We start from the raw sequence: 25,844 nt of genomic DNA, 5'->3' as shown, positions 1-25,844 counted from the left end.
GCAAACGCCTTATCTAAAGTAGATGATTTAAACGAGGGATTGTTAGCGATTGGTAGAAGGAGAGAGAAATTTCTCAGTTTGAGACTTAATTTCAACTGTTTCCAGATACGTAGGGTACTGTGTATTATCGGATTTTGCTCATACGTTGATTTATTCAGATGTGTTGGAGAAAGAAGAATCGCGCCTATGTTAAAAGGCAAATAATCTTCCCTCTCCATTTTTAACCAATTTACCTGATGACGTATCATCCATCCAGAAAATTATGTTTTTAATATTAGTCGCCCAGTAGTAGAAAAGGAAATTAGGAAGTGCTAATCCTCCATTTTCTTTAGATTTACACAAATGTCTTTTGTGTATTCTGTGGGTTTTGTAGTCCCAAATGAAATTTGTGATACTGTAGTAGAGTCAAATTTTTTTTTTTAACTTTTGGGGAGATATATCGGAATTGATTGAAATAAATATAGGAGTTGTGAAGGAAGATCATCTTTATGGCATTTACTCTACCTATAAGGGAAATAGGGAGTGTTTTCCAGAATTGAATGTGGGCATTTAGCTTGGTGATTAATGGTGGGAAATTTGTTTTAAATAGAGAGGTGTATTTTCTAGTCACATAAACTCCAAGGTATCTAATTTTTTCAGTAATAATTCTAAAGGGAAATTTTTGGAGATGTGAAGGGTCTTGAGCTTTTATTGGCATAATTTCACTTTTATTCCAGTTTATTCTATACCCTGAAAAGGCACCAAATTGTTCTATAAGGTTTGGGATATACATTTGGGATACTAACTTGGGAGTTGGTGATGTATAAGAGTACATCCTCTGCATATAACAAAATCTTGTTATTGGTATGTTTAGTATTATATCCATGAATACCCGAATGTGCTCTGATGATTTCTGCTAAAGGTTCTATGGCTAAGGCAAATAACATTGGTGAAAGGGCGCATCCTTGTCTATTACCCCTGGATAAATGAAATTTAGGTGACAGAATTTGATTTGTCAATATTCTGGCTGTCGGGTTGTTATATAACAGCTTCACCCATGAAATGAAGTTTTCTCCTAATTTGAATTTTTCCAACACTGTAAAGAGATATGCCCATTCCACTTGGTCAAAAGCTTTTTCTGCATCTAAAGAAATAATTGTTAAGTCTTCTTTTATCGTTCTGTGTGAATAGATTGTATTAAACAAACGTCTCAAATTATAAAACAAATGTCGCTTAGGTATAAACCCAGTTTGGTCTGGGTGTATTAATTTACTGATGTACAGACTTAGTCTTCTTGCCAAAGTCTTGGCTAATATTTTCTGATCTGTATTTAGAAGAGCTATTGCCCTATATGATCCAGGCTCTTCAAGTTTTTTTATCTTTTTCAGGTATCAATGTAATGGTTGATTCAGCAAGGGTTAGTGGTAAGGTCTGTTCTTTAAAAGCATGTATATAAAGGGCATGTAAACGTGGGGAAATTGAATCATTAAATTTTTTGTAGAATTCATTACTAAACCCCTCTGGACCTGGCATAGTCTGTGCAAGTTAAAGAACGAGAATAAACTATGCTCCTTTCCACCGGTAGACACAAAATGCTGTAGTAACTCAGCGGGACAGGCAGCATCTCTGGAGAGAATGAATGGGTGACGTTTCGGGTCGAGACCCTTCTTCGGTGATCTTTCCACCTTTCCACCTCCTTTCAGACTCCTTTCCACCTCTACACACCTCTACAGCTCTGCAACCTTTTGTGAGATTGAGACAAAGTCATAACTTTTGGTTTCCCAATATTTAGTTATCAGGAATTGCTGTACTTTAAGATAAACTCTTGTTGATTTCTAGTTTTAAAAAACAGTCGAAATGGCAAAAGAGATTGTGCTTGAGTTTGCGTTTATTATTTGGAACATATTAAGCTGTTACATTGAAAAGCAAGTTATACCTGGTCCTCATTAACCTGTTGGCTATGGAATGACTAAAGGCTGGATATTTGAGCTGGTTGTTCTGTACCCGGATAGAATCATTTGATGTTATGACCAAAGACGTGACTTTCACAATTTTTTTTGTTCAGAACTTCATTAGAGTTTTTACTTTTTATTTTCAGATTATGGCGTCAACCACAGAGGATTTGGATGCAGAAAACCAATTTTCTCCAGAACCTGAAACCAGCAAAATTCATCATGGAGTGCGAGCCGATGTATCGCCTGATGCAAAGTGTCCTATCTGTCTGGACAGATTTGACAACATGTCTTACATCGATCGATGCTTCCACAAATTTTGCTTTCGTTGCATTCAGGAATGGTCCCGCAACAAAGCAGAATGCCCTCTGTGTAAACAGCCATTCAGCTCCATTTTCCACAGTGTACGAACTGAAAATGATTTCCAAGAGTATGTCCTGAAGGCAACAGAGAATGGCTCCTTTGGCAGTCCAGGCGGCCAGCGATTTCGGTATCGCACAACACTAACTCGAGAACGCCGCAGGGCCCACCAGCCTCGGAGCTCCCCAGTAATTTCACAGTTGCCTGACAACGGAGTGGTGTTTGAGGGACTGGGGCGACAACCCCGGGCACAACAGGGCCGCAACTTGCGCCGCATGATGACTCGGCTGAGCGCCCGCAGGAGGGCGCAGTCCCAAGGTGCATCCACTCGCCAAATCCAAGAACAGGAGATGGTCAACTTCAGGCGAGAATTGTACCGGTCAGGCATGAGGGTCAGGAATGTACAAGATGGCGGTCGTTACCGTGATGTCTCTGCTGAGTTCTTCCACCGCAACACTGCGTGCCTCCATCGCCTGATGCCATGGCTAAAGCGGGAGCTCTGCGTCTTGTTCGGCTCCCATGGTTCTATTGTCAACATTGTCCAACACATCATCATGTCCAATATTGTCCGGTATGACATGGAAGGGGAAGCATTCCAAGAGGAGTTAAGACCCTTCCTGCTTAGTCGCACTGACCACTTTTTGCACGAGTTTATCAGTTTCGCGAGGGCTCCATTTAACATGGAATCGTATGACCAGCGAGCCAACTATGACTGTCCAGCGCCGTCCTACGAGGAAGAAAGCGATTCCGATTTGTCTGTCATTGCGATCTCGCCTGACGTTGCTAATCCTCGGCAGGCAGACAGACCAACTCCTAACCCCTCAGATCTGGCTCTTAGCCTAAGTCAGGCAACATGGGATGATGAGACACCTGGCCCTTCCTACTCAGTCACAGAGACCTTGGAGGCCGGGAATTCCTCACCTGATGAAGCCTCTGTTGTTTCTGAAGCGGTTTCATCGCAGCCCGAATCATCATTGCCAATAAAGGCTGATCCTGCAACAAAGGAGGACAACTCCATCCGATTGGGAGAGGATTGCTTAATCGTGGGTTATGTGAAACCTTTAGCTGAGAGGACTCCTGAGCTGATTGAACTGAGTTCAGACTCCGAGGTTTCCACACATGTCGCAAGCACAGAGGCTGTTGGGCAGCCCGTGCATACACATTTCAACAGCATCAGCGCTAGTAGTTGCTACTTGTCAACCAGGTCATCCTCAACCAGATCCACTGTCTCCAAGGATCGATGGAAAAGGAAGAAATCAAAACGGAAGAAGAGGAAGAAATCAAAAAGAGAGAAGCATCGAAAAAAAAGTTCCCATTCTGGAGGCAGCACCTCGTCTTCCAGCAGACATAAGGCAAGGGAATCCAACAGGGTTAGATGTCGTTCCAAGGATCGATCCAGGTACCGATCGCAAAGCAGAGACAAACATGATCTTCAGAGGCACCAGCGATCAGGCAGCGCAGATAGAACTATGGGGTCTTACTCGTACAGTAGAAATGAGCATCGAGCCAAGGACTGGAGCCAAAGGACCAGGAGAGACAACTATTCTTTGGGAGGTAGAGCGAGGTCAGCCAGCCGAGAAACCTGTGGCAATCAAACACAGAACAGAAAGAGGTCACGGAACCGAGAGAGGGCGTCATGTACAAGAAGTCGAACAGGGTCCCAGAACAGTGACAGCGTGGTTCCCAGGCACCGACCTAGATCACGCTCTTGGAGCAGAGGGTATGCATTAGTGAGAGACAGGAGAAGGACCAGAAGCAGGGAGAGGACATACAGTTATATGAGGGAATACCAGGAAAGAGACAGGGTGTTCTCATATCAGTGGGAAAGATACAGTTACCACAGTAGAGCACACAACGGTCATGATTCATTAGCCAGAACCAGAACTCGCCATAGGAGAACGTCGCCTTGTTCAGATTATAGAATACGGTCTAGTTCTGAAAGTACAAGTTTAATAAGCCCATGTAGTCAGAGGGAAGACGTTTATTATCAGTACAGAAATTATCATTCAAGAAGTCCATCGAGTACCAGGTCTAGAACTACCTCTGGCCGCACTGATAAGTTGAGGCAAGAGAAACCTGGGGGCAAAAGAAAGTATAAAACTCATTATTTGGAAAGTTCATCCAGCAGAGAAGACAAAAGTGCAAATTTACAGATTGCCAAGTTATCGTCAGAGATTCACACTTTGCCCAGAAGGGAGGGAAGCTCTCCCAGGCCTCATTCACAATGCAGCTCGAAGAATGGTTCTGTGGTGGCTGAGAGCACGATAAGCAGTGAGCCCAAGTCGAAAAGGCACAGAGAGAAGCAGAGGAGTTCCAGTGTAGAAATTGTGTATGAAGGAAAGGCAACAGAGGCAAGCCGGCGTCACAAGCGAAAGAAGAAACACAAGAAGCAGAGGAAGGAGAAAAGCAGCGAAAGGACAGATTGCACAAATCAGTCTCCACTTGTCATAACTATTGAAAGTGATACCGATGAGGTGGCTGTTGCAAGCATGGATAGTGATAACAGCACTGTAAGCAAAACGTCTGAGTACCTTAAGAATAGCAGTTTTGATTTTGTTGAACACCTCATGCAGACTCGGGCTGCCCAGGATCTCTCCAGTGCAACAGCCAATACTTTATTCAGGAACACCAGCACAGAGTCGTTGGATGTGTGTGGGCTGCCCACTGATTCCGATCTTTCTCCTCCGAATCCAAACGGACAGACTTGTCTTAAACCAGAAGGTGTAAATCCAGTGACCAATGCAGGCGATCATCGGGATTTTAAGGGGGAACAGCAAAGCAGCAGACAACATTGTCCTTCACCAAGGCCAATTCTTCCCAAAAACACTTCAGACAGACCACCTTTGATACTGAAAATCCCAAAGAGGTTCTTTAATGGCACCAACCTATTTAATAACTCAATGAAAAATGCATAGAAATAGTTTCCTGAGACAACCGATTTGAACTTGGTAATCGCTCCTCCCACCAACCCTTTCCAACCCCACTTCCACACCAGGGAATTTTATATTACATTTGTACTGTAGTAACAAGAGGATTTCTAAGTGTGTGGGGTCATCAAGCTAGCATCAGATGTACAGATTTGTTTCAAAAAAATAAACAAAGAATTCCTGTGACATGACTGCTAATACTGTGCTGATCAGTTTTGCATGAGCATAATGCTTTACTGTGACCAGGATGGTGAATGGTGTCTGTACGTTGGAAATTTTATATCTATTGTATATTAAGGTTGGACTGTCGCAGTCTGGCGAGAAGTTGCGTGGATTTATTTATTTATGTTATCTTTTTCATCTTGATTTTATCATTGCCAAAAGTAGATAACACAAGCTGGTCCTTTAATTGCTCCAAACTCTCAGTAATCATGCACATGCAGGTAGGAGGATTTGGAGAGATTAATGGCGCTTGCACTTTTGTAAATAATCATTCTCGAATGTTCTAAGATAGTTGCCAACTGTGTAGAATAATCAAATTGGCTGTTGGCGCAATAAAGTTTTTTTTAAATCATTTTACAAGAATAGTTTTGATAAATTTTCTGAAATTTATGCAGGTCACCGTGAAAGATGTTTTGAAGGGATGTGGAAACTCTGCAACCTCCATTGATGACAGTAACTATTGGATCATGAGCCAGTCCTGAAGCCCCAGCGTCAATCAGGCTTTCCCAGTAATAACAAATCAACATGATAACAATTCAGTGCCCGGACAGGCTGGTTTCTGGTGGCAGCATGGAGGGAGGCCATTTGGTCGATCAAGTCTGTATCCTTTCTATCCATCCAGTCACATTCTCCTGCTATTTTCCAGTGGCTAGCAAATTATTTTAGATAATTATCCAGGTCCCTTTTGAATTCAGCAGTTGAACCTGCTTTCATTAACGCTTCCTGACAGTGCATTCCAGATCCCAACGGATTGCAGTGCATAAAAAAAGTCATCTTCATGTAGCATTTGATTATTTTGCAAATCAACTGTGTGTCTGTGTTCAGTATCCTCTGGTGATGATGATGATGTGCCAATGGGAACAGTTCCTTTCTATCTACTCTTTCTCTACTGCTTATGATTTAAACACCCCTCTAAGACTTCAGCTTCCTTTTTTCCGAGGAGAGCATCCCCTGACTTTCCAAGCAATCATTCCCCTGACTTTCCAAGCATAATTAAAATTCCCCGTTCAAGGAACAATTTTTGTCTTCACCCTCTCCAAAGCCTTCAGATTTTCTAAAGTGTGGTGCCCAAAACTGGACATGGAGCTAGTATTTTCATTAGCTTTCCAAATAGGCGTAGATTTCTGTCATCTTTCTTAAAAATTCCAGCCATCCACAAAAAAATGATTGCGATGGTAGTACGTAGATTTTGAATTAAAGAATAGAATGATTTATGTGCGAGATGCCTGTAATTTTTACGATGCATCTTGGAATGTTTTGAAGATTGCAGGAGAAACGGCTTCTTTGGCAAACCTGCTAGGAACTTGGTTAAAAATAATCAATGATAAATGTGGTATAAATTTGATTAAAAGATTCGACATAATTGCATTAATGAACTGTATTGTAACAGTGACTTCACTGCAAAGGTACTCCCAAGCAGTTCCCAAGGTTATGAATGGTACTATAAAAATGCATGTTTTGTTTTGCCTCATGTTTAATTCCATTGTAGATTCATCATAATGGGTTATTTATAATAGAAGTGTAAACGTATAAATTACTATTGACATAATATTGAAGGATTCAAAATCACAATACTGCAAATGCTTGAAATCTGAAATTTAAAAAAACGCTGGAACTATTCAGCAAGTCAGTGCAGAGAGAAGCCTCTCAGATCTCATCAGAAATAAGAAAAGTATTCTGTTAGAGATAAGACATAATGGAGACAACAGTGTAAATGCCTAGGTAGACACAAAATGCTGGAGTAACTCAGTGGGACAGGCAGCATCTCTGGAGAGAAGGAATGGGTGACGTTTCGGATCGAGAGCCTTCAGACTTCCTTAACCCAGTGTCAATGCCTATAAAGGGAGTAGAGCAAGCTAAATTTAATGATGGAATGAATGGTAAAGACTTATCAATCACAGCTTAAGTGTTTGGAAGGAGTCATGTAATGTGTAAGAAGGGAAACATAAATGTTCATGTTGTAAATACTCAGCAGTTCAGGCACCATCTTTGGTGGTAGAAGAATGAAGATGGCTTTACAAGTTGACTGCCCTTCATTAGCAGCAGCTATTTCTTATACAAACGCAGAAAGGCTAATTATCTGCAATCATTGAATTCAGCGTTAAGATCTTGGGGATGTAAGCACCTTGCCAGAAGATGAGATGCTGTTACTTGAGCTTTGTTTGAACAGTATAAAAGGCCAAAGGCACTGAACTCTGAGTGTGTGTAGGATGGAAACTTAGTAAAGGTAACTTAAAACTTGGGATCATTTTTGTTAACTGAATGGAGACGTTTTGCAAAACAGTCACCCCATCTCTTTTTAATTTCTCCAGTGTCAAGGTGAGCATCAAATGCAGCAAGTGTAGGAGTGAACTTTGCTTTTCCTGAAAGGGATGTTTGGGATTTTGGGAAGGTAAGAAGTAAAAGGGCAAGAGTTGTACCCCCCCTCCCCCTCCCCCCCCCCGGTTCATAGGAATGTGTTATGACAATGAGAATGTGTGTTGGAGATGCAAGAGTAGAAGCGGAAAAATGAGAGAACAACACTGAAAAGGGAAAGTAGACAAAAATGCTGGAGAAACTCAGCAGGTTAAGCAGCATCTATGGAGTGAAGGAAATAGGCAACGTTTCGGGTCGAACCCCTTCTTCAGAAAATTAGAAGCCCACAGACTGCCATGGCTGTTTAACTACACCTCCTCCCATCCTGATTCCTTTAAGGATTTCTGAAGAAGGGTTTCGACCCGAAACATTGCCTATTTCCTTCGCTCCATAGATGCTGCCTCATCCGCTGAGTTTCTCCAGCATTTTTGTCTATCTTCGATTTTCCAGCATCTGCAGTTCCTTCTTAAACACTGAAAAGGGAAAGATGTTTCTGGTAGTGCCATTGCACTGAAGGTGAGGGCAATTATGGAGGGTGATCCATTCAATATGGACCCTGGTGAAGTAGCAGGTGAGGACAAGGAGCATTCTATCCTTGCTCTGGGTGGTTGGAAAACTGCTAAATGCAGAAGTTTGGGAAATTGAACAGCTTCACTTGTGAGGCCTTTCAACTATGCTGGAGGAAAAGGAATGGTATCCAGGAAGCAGTGATGTGGAGAATGTCAGTACGCATACAACTGAGCCGGAGGAAATGGGAGATTGGAATGGAATCCTTAAAGGAATCCGGATGGGAGGAGGTGCAGTTAAACAGCCATGGCAGTCTGTGGGCTTCTAATATATATTAACCATATAACCATAACAGCACGGAAACAGGCCATCTCGGCCCTACATGTCCGTGCCGAACACTTATTTTCCCCTAGTCCCATCTACCTGCAATATAACAATTACAGCACAGAAACAGGCCATCTCGGCCCTACAAGTCCGTGCTGAACACTTATTTTCCCCTAGTCCCATCAACCTGCAATATATTGTCACCTTTATCCTGAGATGGAGATATAGGTTAATAAGGGGAAGGATCAAAGTTAATTCTTTCTTTTGAGGTGAAAGAGGTTGAGAATGGAAATGGCTAAGAGGAGCATGAGCCATTTTTCTTTTGGATAGTTTTGCCGACACTGTTGGAGAAAGGTTTGGCAGGAGAAATACGATTCAGAAGAGAGAACATCAAATGATTGAGAGATTGTGAACAGTTTAAATGGCAGAGAAAACAAATGTCTAAATATAAATTGGTCTGGGCTTTGCTTTATGATGTATATGTGTAGGAATAAGGAGAGATGACAGTAGTACATTTTCATGGAAATTACAGAGTGCAAAGGGTATGGACTAGAGAGAAGGCCAATGGGGAAGTCCAATTATCCTAACTCAGACGGAGGTAATTATAAGGGGCAAAATCACCATCAGGGGAAGGGGAATTGTAGGCAATTCAAGAGGCTTCAGGAGAAGTTTCAATCAGTTTGTTGTTGGACATTGTTTCTGGTGAATGAAGTGGGATAAATATTGCAAATATCAGTGAAATTGCTTCCCTGGTGGAGATTAATCCATTGAACATGGACACTGGTGGAGTGAAACGAGAGGACGAGTAGAATCCTGTCCTTGCTCCAGGTGGAGGGAAAAGGGCTGAAGGCAGAAGTTTTGGAAATGGATCAGATGCATCTGAGAGACCTTTCAACGATGCTATTCCAGCATATGGAAGCAGCATAGTGGCATAATGTAAAGTTATGAGGAAATAATGTGGACCACTCTCATCTCAATTGGAGGAAGACAATTTCAAAAGTCATGAGTGTTTTATTGTCATATGTCCCGAAACAGAACAATGAAGCTCTTACTTGCAACAGCACAACAGTTATGTAAACATATTACTCTGTAAAACCCATAATAAACAACAAAACAATGTTCAGTATATATTAAAAAAACTATAAATAAATAGGCAATAGTCGTTGCAAAGTCAAAAATAATGTCCCAAGTCTGCATAATTCGGAGTCTATTTGGAAGTTGTGTTTAGTAGCCTGATGGTTGTCGGGAAGAACTGTACACCTGTATAAGAGAGTATTCGTTGATATACCCAATCTCAATCTTCTCAGGAAGTTTACAATGTAATGAAAACAGATCTGGCCTGGAAATGAAGATTAGCAGGTCAAACAACTTGAACAGTAAAAGGCATTTGAGGAGCTCTTCCAGCTGTAATCTAGGTATATCCCCAGGAAGGAGAAAGATAAGGAAATTAAAGTTTAGCATTCCTGGATGATCAAAAGATAGAGAGCAAAATATAGCAGGAGAGGCCAATTGTCATGCTGATAATATGTCCAGATTGATTTACAAAAATGTTAAGGTAACTAAAGAAATGTTGGCAAAGAAGGTTTGAGAAAAGAAACTGGCAGCAACATAAAATGTAATCAAAAATCTTCTCTGGCTATTTTAACAAAGGGATAGTAAAAAGAGACGAGAGCTTGTTTAGGGAAGAACTCAATCGGGCCGGGAAGCTGGAGATAATGATAAAATGCTCCTGGAGAAGAAGGGTGTAGTTTGGGGAGTTTGAAGCTTGTTCAATGGAAGAAATATAAACAGTAAAGTAAATGAAATTCTCTGACTGCTTCACTTCATTTTCAAATGATTCCCAACTTTGTCCAAAATGATTACTATTTAATGTTTTTATAACTAAGGTAAAGATGATAGGATAGATGTATTAAGGTGAAAAGTATGCCAGTCGTATGAAGAATGTTTCGTGGTTGACACTTAGTATTATGAAAATGGCATTAAGTTCAAAGATATTGAGCAAACTGGAGACAATTAAAATGTCATCCAATGCAGCAAAGTTCATCTGTCGTAGCATGATTAGCTTTAAACAGTAATGTTTCATATTTAACTGTGATCACTGATCTCTCAAATGCAAGTTATAGACGAGGTTATTGTCAAATAATGCTACTTGTCACTGATATGAATGACAGATCAGCCCTTCTCATGAATGATCATTTCATTGCCAACAACTGGTAAACTTGTCCAGTGGTGATTCCTGTTCTTGTGAGAAGACAGGCCAATAGTGAGTTTGGCCAGGGGATAAGGTTGCAGTATTCGAGCCTCAATTCACGTGCCACCTGTGTGCTAGATTTAGCTCAATGGCAGTATGCGTTGCCTCGCGCCTATAAGATTTGAACCCAGCTACATGGTATTGAATATGCAATCCTGGTTAACACTTCAGTGCATTTTCTTAGGTGAACTTCCAGTCTGTGATGTTGGGATTCTGGATGAAAAGGGAGTGGTGTCATTTTCTACTTGAAGGAAATTGAGTATTTGGATAAAGATGGAGTTTCATGCATACAAAATATGAGTTTCAGCATCAAAACCACCAGCCATCAACACTAATGATTGGATGCATTCCCATTCTCAACACACCCAAGTAACTAGCAGAATGATATATTCATTGCTGCTGTACCACTGACGGTTGGAAGATTTACTCTATCTGTGGCTCTGTTTGCAGTCTACTCATTTCATTTTGAAAATGAATAAGATTCATTGGAATTTCATAATGTTCAATACTACATGAAAAAGGAAAAGAAATTCTATTGAATTACCGGTTGATACCTTATCCTGAACACCAGTCTGTAAATTTGCTTGTGTACCACCTTCAAAGGAGATAATAGGCTGCAGTGTAATTAGAACATTTTGCTTTGTTCTTATGGCACCTTTCCATTCCTTTTTCAAAATGCTTTGATAAATAAGCCTAAAGTCATACAGAGTGTAAACAAGCCCTTCGGCCCTACTGGCCCATTCCAATGAAGATGCTCCTTCAGTGCTAGTCTCATCTGCCTGTGTTTGGCCCATATCCCTCAAAACCTTTTCTATCCATGTAACTGTACAAATATTTTTTAAGTATCGTTAAGCCTCAGCTACATCCTCTGGCAGCTTATTCCATTTAGCCTCTCTGCGAAAAAGTTACCCCTCACATCCCTATTATATCTTTCTCTTACCTTAAATTTGTGTCCTCAGGTTCTTGACTCCCCTACTCTGTGAAAAAGACTGCATTATCTATTCCCCTCATGATTGTATACACCTCTGTAAGATCACCCCTCCGTATCCTGCGCTCCAAAGAACAAAGTCCTCGCCAACTGAACCTGGTTCAGGCCCTCGAGTCCTGGCAACATCTTGGTAAATTTTCTCTGCACTCTTTCCAGTGTAATGACATTCTTCCTATAGCAGGGTGACCAAAACGGAGCAAAATACTCTAAATGCAGCTTCACCAATACCTTGTGCAGCTGTAACACAACAATTGTTAATGAGATGCCGAACAGTCATTACTGCTCATCAACCTTTCAATTATGCATTTTTACCAAAAACACTTGGCTGTTAAACTCGTTTTATTGTATTTCACCCAAAGTCCTTGCTCCCCCTTTCCAACACATGTATTTAAATAATGAATACTACTAAATTAATTAAGAAACTAATGTCAAGTCAAGTCAAGTCACTTTTATTTCTATAGCACATTTAAAAAACAACTCTCGTTGACCAAAGTGCTTTACATTGGTGGAGATACTAGCGTTATACAACAGTGGTTCATAGATTAAGTACATACATAAATATATATAGTCCTCCCTCAGAGGACGTCAAGAAAGGCTTGAGAGTAAAGATGAGTTTTAAGTCTCGACTTAAAAGGGTCGATGGAGGGGGCAGTTCTGATGGGAAGAGGGATGCTTCCACGGTCTAGGAGCTGCAACCGTAAAGGCGCGGTCACCCCTGAGCTTATGCCTAGACCGCGGGATGTTCAGTAGCCCCAAGTCGGCCGATCTGAGGGACCAGGTGGTGTGGTGGGTAAGCAGACTTTTGAAGTAGGTGGGGTCAAGCCCGTTAAGGGCTTTGTAGACATAAAGAGGGATCTTGAAATTTATTCGGAACCGCACAGGGAGCCAGTGGAGAGAGGCCAGAATAGGGGTGATGTGGTCCCTTTTTCAGGTGCCTGTCAGGAGTCACGCTGCAGCGTTTTGGACCAGTTGCAGGCGGGACAGGGAAGATTGGCTGATGCCAGTGTAATGGGAGTTGAGGCAGGAGGAGATAAATGTGTGGATGATCTTTTCGAGGTCGTCAAACTGGAGGAATTGTTTTATTTTAGCTATCGTCCGAAGCTGGAAGATAACTTTTACCACGGCATTGACTTGTTTGTCAAATTTCAATGCTGAGTCAAGTTCAAGTTCAAGTGAGTTTATTGTCATGTGTCCCTGTATAGGACAATGAAATTCTTGCTTTGCTTAAGCACACAGAAAATAGTAGGCATTTACTACAAAACAGATAAATGTGTCCATATACCATGATATAAATATATACACACATGAATAAATAAACTGGTAGTGCAAATAGCAGAAAGTGGTTGCTAATAATCAGAGTTTTGTCCGAGCCAGGTTTAATAGCCTGATGGCTGAGGGGGAGTAGCTATTCCTGAACCTGGTTGTTGCAGTCTTCAGGCTCCTGTACCTTCTACCTGAAGGTAGCAGGGAGATGAGTGTGTGGCCAGGATGGTGTGGGTCTTTGATGATACTGCCAGCCTTTTTGAGGCAGCGACTGCGATAAATCCCCTCGATGGAAGGAAGGTCAGAGCCGATGATGGACTGGGCAGTGTTTACTACTTTTTGTAGTCTTTTCCTCTCCAGGGCGCTCAAATTGCCGAACCAAGCCACGATGCAACCGGTCAGCATGCTCTCGACTGTGCACCTGTAGAAGTTAGAGAGAGTCTTCCTTGACAATCCGACTCTCCGTAAACTTCTCAGGAAGTAGAGGCGCTGATGAGCTTTTTTGATAATTGCGTTAGTGTTCTCGGACCAGGAAAGATCTTCAGAGATGTGCACGCCCAGGAATTTGAAGTTCTTGACCCTTTCAACCATCGACCTGTTGATATAAATGGGGCTGTGGGTCCCCCTCCTACTCCTTCCAAAGTCCACAATCAGTTCCTTGGTTTTGCTGGTGTTGAGGGCCAATATCACGCCAAGGTTTTTGACGTGAGGTTTGAGTAATGGGGTAAGGCTGCCTGCTATAGTTTTGATTGAGTCCGAGGGGCCGAGAAGGATGACCTCAGACTTACTCTTGTTTAGTTGGAGGAAGTTCTGGGCCATCCAACACTTTATATCCTCGAGGCAGTGGATAAGGTTAAGTAGATTTGATCGGTTGTTGGGCTTCAGGGGGAGATAGAGTTATGTATCGTCTGCATAGCAATGGAAGGAAATGCCGTGCCTTTGAATGACTTGGCCTAAGGGGAGCATTTACAGGGAGAAGAGAATGGGGCCAAGGATGGAACCTTGTGGAACCCCGCAGCAGAGGCCAGCTGAGGAGGAGAAAGAGTTGCCTATGTAAGTAGAGAAACTCCTACCTTTGAGGTAGGAGATGAACCAGCTCAGGGCAGTGCCATCAATACCAACCCCGTACCGGAGACGGTCAATTAGGATGGTGTGGTCGTCAGTATCAAATGCTGCGCTGAGGTCGAGAAGGAGCAGGATTGCACTGTCGCTGGAGTCAATGGTGAGATATAGGTCATTATGTACCTTCAACAAGGCAGACTATGTGCTGTGGTGGGCCCTGAAACCTGATTGGAAAGTTTCCAAGATAGTATTTTGGTGAAGGTAAGGCATACGTTGACTTAAAATTACCTTTTCAAGGACTTTTGAAAGGAAAAGCAGTTTTGAAATAGGTCTGTAGGTGCTTGGCAAGGTTGGGTCGAGGTTAGGTTTTTTCAGGAGGGGCTGGACCACCGTATACTTGAAGCAGGTAGGAACAGTGCCAGTGGCCAGAGAACTGTTGAAGATGGCGAGGATGCTGGGACCGGCTATTGTAATGACATCCTTCAGAAGGGCAGAGGGGACAACGTCGAGAGGGCAGGTAGTAGGTTTCAAGTCCAGTCAAGTTTATTCGTCACATACACATACGAGATGTGCAGTGAAATGAAAAGTGGCAATGCTTGCGGATTGTGCAAAAAAAAACAAACTACAAAACAGAATGGAACAGAATCACATATTCACATACTACATATTTGTGGGAGGAAAAAAAAAGAAAAAAAACAATTTTAAAAAGATGTCACACAACAGTAAATTGGTACAGTAAAGTTAGTCCCTGGTGAGATAGGAGTTTACGGTCTTAATGGCCTCTGGGAAGAAACTCCATCCTCTCCGTTTTCACAGCATGGCAACGGAGGCGTTTGCCTGACCATAGCAGCTGGAACAGTCCGTTGCTGGGGTGGAAGGGGTCTCCCATTATCTTGTTGGCTCTGGAGTTGCACCTTCTGATGTATAGTTCCTGCAGGGGGGCGAGTCGAGTTCCCATAGTGCGTTCGGCCGAACGCACTACTCTCTGCAGAGCCTTCTTGTCCTGGGCAGAGCAGATCCCAAACAAAATCGTGATGTTTCCGGACAAGATGCTTTCCACAGCCGCTGAGTAGAAGCACTGGAGGATCCTCAGAGACACTCTGAATTTCCTCAATTGCCTGAGGTGGTAAAGGCGCTGCCTTGCCTTACTCACCAGTGCTGCAGCGTGTGATGTCCATGTCATATCCTCTGTGATGTGGACTCCCAGGTATTTAAAGCAGTTCACCCTATCCACAGTATCCCCATTTATCTTCAATGGTGTGTACGTCCTCGGATGATGTGCCCTCCTAAAATCCTAAAGTCTCGGATGATGTGCCCTCCTAAAGTCCTAAAGTTTCATGGTGGTGACCAGTTTTACAAGGGAGGGTAGAGTAACGGGTTGGAAACAGTCAGATTTTGAAGAACAGACCAATGAGACAACCAGGTCACGGATGGGAGGGGAAATATTCGATCTGATGTTCTTAACTTTGCTGGTGAAAAATGTAGTAAATTACTCGCACTTAGCAGGGGACCCAGTTAAGCTGGTGCTGGGGGCAGGACATATGATAGAGGTGCTGGTACAAAAAGGACCTTGGAGTTATGAGCGTTTTTGGAAATAAGGGCGGAAAAGTATTTTGTTCTTGCAGATTTTACTGCTTCCTGGTATTTGTGAAGAATGTTTCTCAGGAGTTCAAAGGAAATTTGAAGCTTATCAGATTTGTTCTTCCGTTCTGATTTTCTGCATTCTCTTCTTAGGGCTCTGGTGGTGTCATTGAGCCACGGCCAGCCTATAGGCTGAGGCTTTTTCATTTTAAGAGGAGCAACAGAATCCAGGATGGAAGAGCAAGTAGTATTGAATAAAGAAATGAGGTAGTCGGTGCTGAGATGGAGGGGAGATGCCTCAATAGTGCAGATGTCGGGGGCAGCTATGAGAGCCTCAGAGAACTTACTGGCAGTCGAAGAGTTTATGTAGCGGGAGTAACGAGCAGGGAGATGGGATTTTCAGGGAGAGAAAAGCAGAAATGCATCGAATATAATTGCACTATGATCAGACAGGAATCAATAATTTCTGTATTGCAAATTGGAAGACCAGACAAAAGCACTAGGTCTATTGTATGGCCAAGCTTGTGCATGGGTCCAGTGGTGAGTAGAGTCAGATTGATGGACTCAACCAGGTTCATAAATTCACTCACAAGAGGCTTTGTGGGACAGCAGACATGAATGTTAAAGTCACCAAGAATCAGGAGCCGGTCAAATTTGGGCAACAGGCTAGTGATAAGATCACCAAATTGTGAGATAAAGTCCTTATGCATTTTTGGTGGGCAATACACAAGAACAATTAAAAGTGGACAGTAATAAGTATGATTTTCTGAACAAAAAGACAGGAGAACATTGATCTACCCCATTCTCCACCTTGACCTAATTAAAGCCTTATTTATTACATTTTGAATGTCCTTCAATCAAAAGAAACATTACAACCAGCATGACTGTAACGGATGAGGAAACTCTAAATACACCTCCAATTATTATCTTGTTGCAGGTTGACACTGTCTCACTTTCATTGAAGTGCCTTTAAATTGAGAATTGATTTTTTTTTTTAAACTGCAGATGCTGGAAACAAGAGAATGCTAGAAATACCCAGCAGGCCAGGCAGTGTCTGTGGAAAGAGAAACACAAAACATCTTGGGTCGGAAACTCGTCTGAACTCAGTCATCACATTTTCTGGTTTTACGTGATTGAGTACCACCTTGTTTTTGGTAATTAAAATTGATATTCACTAAAATGCAGAATATTAACAGTAGATCTAAATCAGACTCATCCTGAAATGGAATCTGATTTGGGGCATAATTTCAGAATGTTTCATATCCATGGATCTACCATGAGGAACTGAAGGAAATTCACATTATTCAGGAAATGGTGTTGGGTAAACTGTTGGGACTGAAGGCAGATAAATCCCCAGGGCCTGATGGTCTACATCCCAGAGTACTCAAAAAGGTAGCCCTAGAAATCGTGGATGCATTGGTGATAATTTTCCAATGTTCTATAGACTCTGGATCAGTTCCTGTGGACAGGAGGCTAGCTAATGTAACACATTTTTTGAGGGTGTTACAAGTAGAATGAATAAGGGAGAGACAGTGGATGTGGTGTATCTGGAATTTCAAAAGGCCTTTGACAAGGTCCCACACAAGAGATTAGTGTGCAAAATTAGAGCACATGGTATTGGGGTTAGGGTGTTGACATGGATAAAGAACTGGTTGGTAGACAGGAAGCAAACAGTAGGAATTAACGGGTCCTTTTCAGAATGGCAGGCTGACTTGTGGGGTGTCCACATGGCTTAGTGAGGGGACCCCAGCTATTTATATATTAACAATTTAAACAAAGGAATTAAATGTAACATCTGGAAGTTTGCAGATGACACAAAGCTGGGTGGAAGTGTGAGCTGCGAGGAGGATGCTATGAGGCTGTAGGATGGCTTGGGTGAGCGGGCAGATGCAGTATGTCAAGTCAAATTTATTTGTCACATACACATACAAGATGTGCACTGAAATGAAAGTGGCAATGCCTACAGTTTGTGCAAAAACTACAGAACAGAATAGAACAGAATCAGTATTTATATGTTAAAATTTTTTTTTTAAAAAGACACAACACAACAGTAAATTAGTCGCTGGTGAGATAAGAGTTTACAGTCCTGATGGCCTGTGGGAAGAAACTCCGTCTCATCCTCTCTGTTTTCACAGCATGACAGCGGAGGCGTTTGCCTGACCGTAGCAGCTGGAACAGTCCGTTGCTGGGGTGGTAGGGGTCCCCCATAATGTTGCTGGCTCTGGATCTGCACCTTCTGATGTATAGTTCCTGCAGGGGGGTGAGTGTAGTTCCCATAGTGCGTTCGGCCGAACGCACTACTCTCTGCAGGGCCTTCTTGTCCTGGGCAGAGCAGTTCCCAAACCAGATTGTGATGTTGCCGGACAAGATGCTTTCTACAGCCCCAGAGTAGAAGCACTGAAGGATCCTCAGAGACACTCTGAATTTCCTCAGCTGCCTGAGGTGGTAAAGGCGCTGCCTTGACTTACTCACCAGTGCAGCAGTGTGTGTTGTCCATGTCAGATCCTCTGTGATGTGGACTCCCAGGTATTTAAAGCAGCAAATCCGGGGGGAGGGGGGTGGTGAGGAAAATAATTTTAAAGCAAATAGGCACAAATCACTGCCTGTAAAGGTAGAGAAAACAATCAGCGCTTTCAAAATGTAATTGGATTAGCATTTTGATCCAATTTGAGATACCAGCTACCAAGACAGATGTGTACAGCAATTCATTCTTCCCCCGCACAATTAAAGCATGGAATAGTCTTCACCCTACCATAGTTACCCAACCAGATGCAACTAAATTTAAGGTAGCTCTTCTTCTCCAAGAACCATTTTTTGCTTAAGTCCACCCTCCGCCACCTCTAGTTTAAATTCCATTTGGAATATTTTTGGAGGACCAAGAACCAAGAAACCAAGCATGAGAAAAAGATAATTTGCAGGTCTTTATTAAGGAGGAAAAAAGCAGATTCCTCCAGGTTGAATTGTCTAATTTTTATGCACAGACTCCAGCCTGGCTGAATAGCTGCCTCCTGTTTCAGAACAATATTTTGATTCCAAGGTGGGTCATCCCCCTCACACTAACAGCTGAAGGTGGTAGCAAATGTCTTACTCGTGTCTTTTCCAATTGGCCACCATTGAGGAAGAGGATGTGATGGAGTCGCCACCTCTTATTTGCTGTTCAGTTGCCCAAGAGTCGAGCATGTTTAATTGTCAAATGTACCCACAATAGAATATTGAAATTCTTACTTGCAGCAGCATAACAGGCCTGTAAACACAATGCGTGTTGATAACATATGATAAACAAAGAAAATACAATAAATTAATAACCCCAATACTAGTGCAAAAAAAGCCCAAAGTCCAGAGTGCAACAAAAGGCTGTCTATAGTTCATAGTTTAGTTCGAGTTTATAGGGTTCAAGAGCCTGGGTTGTTGGGAAGAAGCTAAACTTGCACGTCAGGTTGTGGCCTCTGTTTTCAGATCTATAAGTTATTCCTGAGGGTAGAGTTAAAATGAATGTGTGGCCAGTGTGATGTGACTCATTAATGATGCTGGCTGCCTTTTTGATACAGTGACGCCTATAGATCCATTTGATGGTCAGTAGCTGTGATGAAGCGGGCAGTGTCCATCACTTTTTGTAATCTTTTCTGGGCATTCAAATTGCCGAACCAGGCCATGATGCAATCAGTCAATATGCTCTCTACCATCCACCTGTTGGAGTTCAAGAGAGTATACATCAACATACCAAATCTCCTCAATCTTCCATAGAGGTAGAAGCATTGATAGATTTCTTTATGATTCGACCAACGTGCTGGGCCCAGGACAGACCTTCAGAGATATGCACACCCAGGAGCTTGAAGTTGTTGACTCTCCACCACCAACCCGTTGATGATGACAGCTTTGAGAATACTTGGCTTCCTCCTTCTAAAGTCAACAATCAGCTCCTTGGTCTTGCTGACGTTGAGAGAATGGCACCATTCAATCAGATTATCATTCTCCCTCCTATGTTCCCACATTATTGGCTGTAATTCTTCCAACAATGGTAGTATTGTCAGCAAATTTAAAGATGGCATTGGATCTGTGACTACAGTCATGAGTATAGAGTGAGTAGAGCGGGGGCTGAGCAGGCAGCCCTGAGGTGCTCCTGCACTGATGGTTATCAAGGGACGAAGTGCTGTTGCCAACTCGTACTGCTTGTGGTCTGCCCATGAGGGAGTCAGGGATCCTGTTGCATAGGGAAGCGCAAAGACCCAGTTTGCTGAACTTGATAACAATTTTGGAAGGGATGATGTTGTTGAACACCAAGTCTTGTAGTCTATGAACAACAGCCTGACGTATGTGTTCTTATTGTCCACGTGGTCCAGTCCCAGTGCAGGGTGGGGAGACAGCAAGATCACATCCCCAGTTGATCTGTTGTGGCAGTACGCAAATTGTAGTGGGTTCAAATTCTTCTAAGGTGAAATTTGACATGTGCCATAAGCAACTTCAAAGCATGGACACGAGTGCCGTTGGTCAGTAGTTATTGAGGCATTTCAACTTTCTGCTCTTAGGCACTGGTATTATTGAAGCCCTTTAAAGCCCTATGGGAACCTTGAACCTGAGTAGTGATAGTTTTAGTCTAGATTGTTGTCATGTGTACTGAGGTACAGTAAAAAGCTTTTTGATGTGTGCTATTCAGTCAGTGGGAAGACTATATATGAGTACAATCAAGCAGTGTAGTGTACAAATACAGTATAAAGGGAATAACATTTAGTGCAAGGAAAAATCCGATTAAAGAGGGTCTCCAATGAGGTAGACGATAGCTCAGGACTGCTCTCTAGTCGGTGATAGGGTGGTTCAGTTGGCTGATAAAAGCTGGAAAGAAACTGTTCCTAAATCTGGAGGTGTGCGTTTTTCACACTTCTGTACCTCTTGCCTGATGGGAGAAGAGAGAGTGACTGGGATGAGACTCGTCCTTGATTATGCTAGTTGGCTTACTGAGGCAGCGTGAGGTGTAAATGGAGTCAATGGAAGGGATTGAAGTAAATGGAGTCAATGGAAGGGAGTGAAGGGATGTTGGTTTGCATGATGATCTGGACTGTGTCCACAATATTTTGCATTCATGGATGGAGCCGTTCCCAAAACCATGTTGTGATGCATCCCAATAAAATGCTTTCTACGGTGCATCTGCAGAAGTTGGTCAGAGTTGTTGGGGACATGCAGAACTTCCTAAGCATTCTAAGTAAAGGTGTTGGGGTGCTTTCTTGGCCATTGCTTCGATATGGTTGGTCCAGGACAAGTTGCTGGTAATATTTACTCCTAGGAACTTGAAACTTTCAACCATCTCCACTTCCTGAAGTCGATTACTATCTCCTTTGTCTTGCTGGCATTGAGAGAGAGGTTATTGCCCTGACGTCAGGTTATGAGGTGCCCGATCTCCTTCCTGTACTCCTTCTCGCCATTATTTGTTATGCGGCCCACGACAGTGGTGCATTCAGCACATTTGTAAATTGTAATTGTAAATTGTAAATTGTAAATTGAGTTGGCTGCACGGTCGTGGGTTTGTAAGAGGTTGAAGATGTCCGCAAAAACTCCAGATAGTTAGTCCTCGCAGGTTTTAAGAATGGTTCAGATGCTTTCTGAGGATCATTTTTATGAAGAATGTTCTTGGTGACTGAGATTACCGTGCCATTGGTATCTATGGGGGCTTGAGAAGGCACATTTGTGTTCTCCCTTTCAGAGTATGCTTTGAACTCGTTTGGGAGTGATGCTTTACTGCCACTGGTTTTGCCTTATAGGAAGCGATGACGTGAAAACTCTGTCAGAGCTGCCGAACATCAGTCTTACCCTCCAATTTAGAACAAATGTGTTTTTTCTGATTGTATTATCCATGTCATACCTGGATTTCCTACATGAACCCGGATTGCCACGTTTGAATGCCAGAGATCTGATGCTTCATGACCTTCAGGTTCATCCAAAGCTTCTGATTGGGGAACACCAAGATCATTTTGATTGGAACACACTCTTCCTCACATTCCCTTATGAAGTCGGTAAGAGCCGTGGCATATTTGTTCAATTCCATTGTTGAGTCATTGAATATCGCCGGTTTACCAACTCCAAGCAATCATGGAGTCATTCCTCTGCCTGCCCTGACCAGCTCAGTGCAGTCCTCACCACTGGAGCTACACTCTTCAGTTGCTGCCACTACATTAAGCCAGGTGGCCGGATTTCCCAAAGTGAGGGCGAGGGTGATGGAGTGATAGGCATCTTTGATGGAATATCAGTGGTTGAGGGTCTTTGATCATGTGGTGCTGCAGGACATGTGCTGGTGGTAGTTAGGAAGTGACTTCCTCCAATTGGCTTCGACAACGATAGAAACATAGAAAATAGGTGCAGGAGTAAGCCATTCGGCCCTTTGGGCCAGCACTGTCATTCAACATGATCATGGCTGATCATCCAAAATCAGGGCCCCGTTCCTGCTTTTTCCCCATATCCCTTGATTCCATTAGCCCTAAGAGCTAAATCTAACTCTCTCTTGAAAACACCCAGAGTTGGCCTCCACTGCCTTCTATGGCAGAGAATTCCATAGATTTACAACTATCTGGGTGAAAAAGTTTTCCCCCTTATCAATCCTAAATGGCCTACCCCTAATGCCCCTGTCCAACTTAGGAAACCTGAACAGAAACCTCTGGAGACTTTGCGCCCCACCCAAGGTTTCCGTGCGGTTCCCGGAGGTTGCAGGTGGTTGCCGGAGGTTGCAGGTAGTGGAAGCAGGTAGGGAGACTGACAAAAACCTCCAGGAACTGCACGGAAACCTTGGGTGGGGCATAAAGTCTCCAGAGGTTTCCGTTCAGGTTTCCTAAGTGGGACAGAGGCATTATTCTTAAACTGTGATCTCTGATTCTGGAATCCCCCAACATCGGGAACATCTTTCCTGCATCTAGCCTGTCCAATCTTTAAGAATTTTATATATTTCTATAAGATTCCCTCTCATCCTAAATTCCTCGGTCGATCCATTCTTTCATCATATGTCAGTCCTGCCATCCCGGGAATTAACCTGGTGAACCTACGCTGCACTCCCTCAATAGCAATAATGTCCTTCATCAAATTAGGACACCAAAACTGCGCACAATACTCCAGGCGCGGTGCCACCAGGGCCCTGTACAACTGCAGTTGGACCTCCTTGCTCCTATACTCAAATCCTCTTGCAATGAAGACCAACATGCCATCATTAGCTTTCATCACTGGCTGCTGTACCTGCATGCTTACTTTCAGTGACTGATGAAAGCCTCCGTTGCCATGCGGTGAGAATGGAGAGGTTGAGAAGGAGTTTCTTCCCAGAGGCCATTCGGACTGTAAACGTCTATCTCACCAGGGACTAACTCTACTGAACGTTTTTCCTTCCATTATTTATTATGTAAAAGAATATGTGTGTTATGATTGTGTGTATAATTTGTTTGGTTGTTTGTCTTTTGCACAAAAGTCCACGAACATTGCCACTTTTATTTCACTGCACATCTCGTATGTATATGTGACAAATAAACTTGACTTGACTTGACTTGATGTATAAGGACACCCAGGTCTCGTTGCACTTCCCCTTTTCCTAATCTGACACCATTCAGATAATAATCTGCCTTACTGTTCTTGCCACCAAAGTAGATAACCTCACATTTATCCACATTATACTGCATCTGTCATGCATCTGCCCACTCACCCAACCTATCCAAGTCACCCTGCAGCCTCATAGTATCCTCCTCACAGCTCACCCAGCTTTGAGTCATCCACAAACTTGCAGATGTTACATTTAATTCCCTTGTCTAAATCGTCAATACATATTGGAAATAGCTGCGGTCCCAGCACTGAGCCTTGCGACACCCCACTAGTTCCTGCCTGCCATTCTGAAAAGGACCCGTTAATTCCTACTCTTTGTTTCCTGTCTGCCAACCAGTTCTCTATCCATGTCAATACTCTGCCCTCAATACCATGCGCTCTAATTTTGCACACTAATCTCTTGTATGGGACCTTGATAAAGGCTTTTATGAAAGTCCATACACCACATCCCATAGCTCTTCCTTATCCATTCTACGTTACATCCTCAAATAATTCCAGAAGGTTAGTCAAGCATGATTTCCCTTCATAAATCCATGCTGACTTTGACCAAATGCTATCCAAATGCGCTGCTATTACATCGTTAATCGTCGACTCACGCATCTTCCCCACTACTGATGTAAGGCTAACTGGTCTATAATTACCTGCTTTCTCTCTATTTCTAGGGCCACCTCGAGTATTCTGGGATGCAGACCACCAGGCTCTGGGGATTTATTTGCCTTCAGTCCCAACAATTTACCTAACACAATTTCCTGACTAATGTGGATTCCCTTCAGTCCCTCCCTCCCACTAGATCCTAGGTCCCCTGATATGATGGGAAATGCTTTGGGGTCGCTATCGGGTATTTGTTGTCCACGGCTTGACCACTACGAGAATAACATCTGCTTGGGGATGACAGCTTGCAGCTTCACGCTGCCGGTCCTTGCCTACTTCAGCAATCAGGCAAATATCGCCCTCTTTGAGAACAATAAAGGGCTGTGGCCCAGGGAGAAAACGAAAGTTACAAAAGAATCGAAACTGATACTGATTGGAAATGCATGAAAACAAATGAAAATAAATATATTTTTTCAAACAAGTTCTTTTTTTTAAACATTTGCTCTTCTTATTAACAGATGTGAATGTCGGTGTGTATTAAATCTTCAACCTCCGATTCTCAAAGCTGCAGCGATCTGGTTCTCGTTTACTGGAAATTGCGCAGATGGAGGCGGGGACTCTGCGTTTATAAAACAGCCCAGCTGCGGACAAAACTCCAGTGAGCTGTAGGCGGAGAGTTTGCAACGTCGGCTCAAATCATTATTTGATTTTTATTAATCAAAGAGATTTAAAATGACCGCAGTTGACAGAGAAAATTTGAAGCAATGGGGAAGCTATATCACCGGCATTCTGCGGCCGAGTTACATCCACGCGTTTCTCGTAGATTTTCTACCGAAGGGTACGTGAGTTCTTACTTTTCATTACGTGTATTATGTATAAATAGATAATGGTGGTGTTTTAAACTTGCTTGGAGCAATTTCAACCTGAGTCCAGCTGGCAGGGGCAAATCATGATGAGATGCAAAACCGTTTTCGTTTTACCAAATTTCCTACAGTTTTGGTCCTGAAAGGGGCGTGTGTGAAATCCTGATCCGGTACAGTACACGAATGAAGTACAGTAGCAATGTTACAAAATGTTGAGATTTTAAAAATCATGTCTGCAATTTATCCCATCAGATAAAGCATAAAAAGTTTAATTTGACACCTAATTCACATTCATATCTTCAGTATTAAAAAAGTTATGGCCATTTTCATACTGAAATTAGCATCTTGTTCCCTATAGGGTGATTTCACGAAAGGTCACTGGAGCGTAAATCCCCACTCACGTGACCGAAAATTTTAACTGGGGGACAAGCGTCACTTCCGGTACATGTTAGTGGATGGGAAAACACGCACTTTCACACCCGTTAAAAACATCGAAAACGGCCAGGTTTTGAGCTGCAATTAAGTGAGCCAGTCGGGGTGACCGTGAGGAACAGCTACCTAAATTTACAGTAAAAAAAAAGATAGAAACTAAGGTAAATACAAGAGGGAGCTGAAGGGGCCAAAACAGCGGAAGTTGATTGCCGACATTTGTCGTGGAGATTTAAAGATCCAAAATATCGGGAATTATCGCGTTTGCTCGCTGCATTTCATCAAAAGTGGCATTATTGACTTTTTATCTTTATTCATTTGTTATATGAAAAGTATTAAAAGTTAGAAACCCGTCAGTAAAATTGCAAAATCGCCCATGGTTCTCAGGTGGGTTTTAACATGCAAAATGAACACGCTTCTGAAGCTCCATTTACCATTTAAATAATCGTAAACTTGCATCTCAGTAAAATTGATTTCCAAACGCATTCCAAGTTTACGATTATTTAAATGGTAAATGGAGCTTCAGAAGCGTGTTCATTTTGCATGTTAAAACCCACCTGAGAACCATGGGCGATTTTGCAATTTTACTGAAGGGTTTCTAACTTTTAATACTTTTCATATAAC

The 25,844-nt window shown here is 42.6% G+C and overlaps 1 protein-coding gene across 3 annotated transcripts in view; it reads left to right on the top strand.

The window, feature by feature from the left end:
• LOC116971190 (probable ATP-dependent RNA helicase DDX58) overlaps positions 1-25,844 on the top strand; it is a 72,644-nt gene that overhangs the window by 10,080 nt on the left and 36,720 nt on the right. The window contains exons 2-3 of one of the 3 annotated variants that reach the window (XM_033018151.1): positions 16,777-16,925; positions 24,447-24,766. In XM_033018151.1, coding sequence (XP_032874042.1) covers positions 24,661-24,766 — 106 coding nt within the window. In that variant the 5' untranslated portion in view covers positions 16,777-16,925; positions 24,447-24,660. Of the gene's footprint in view, positions 1-2,077; positions 6,652-16,776; positions 16,926-24,446; positions 24,767-25,844 lie in introns of those variants that run through there. The other 2 variants (XM_033018152.1, XM_033018149.1) reach the window with 2 other exon arrangements.

This window comes from Amblyraja radiata, chromosome 3 (assembly GCF_010909765.2).
Source record: "Amblyraja radiata isolate CabotCenter1 chromosome 3, sAmbRad1.1.pri, whole genome shotgun sequence".
Taxonomy (NCBI): Eukaryota; Metazoa; Chordata; class Chondrichthyes; order Rajiformes; family Rajidae; genus Amblyraja; species Amblyraja radiata.
This window is presented reverse-complemented; position numbering and strand designations above follow the sequence as displayed.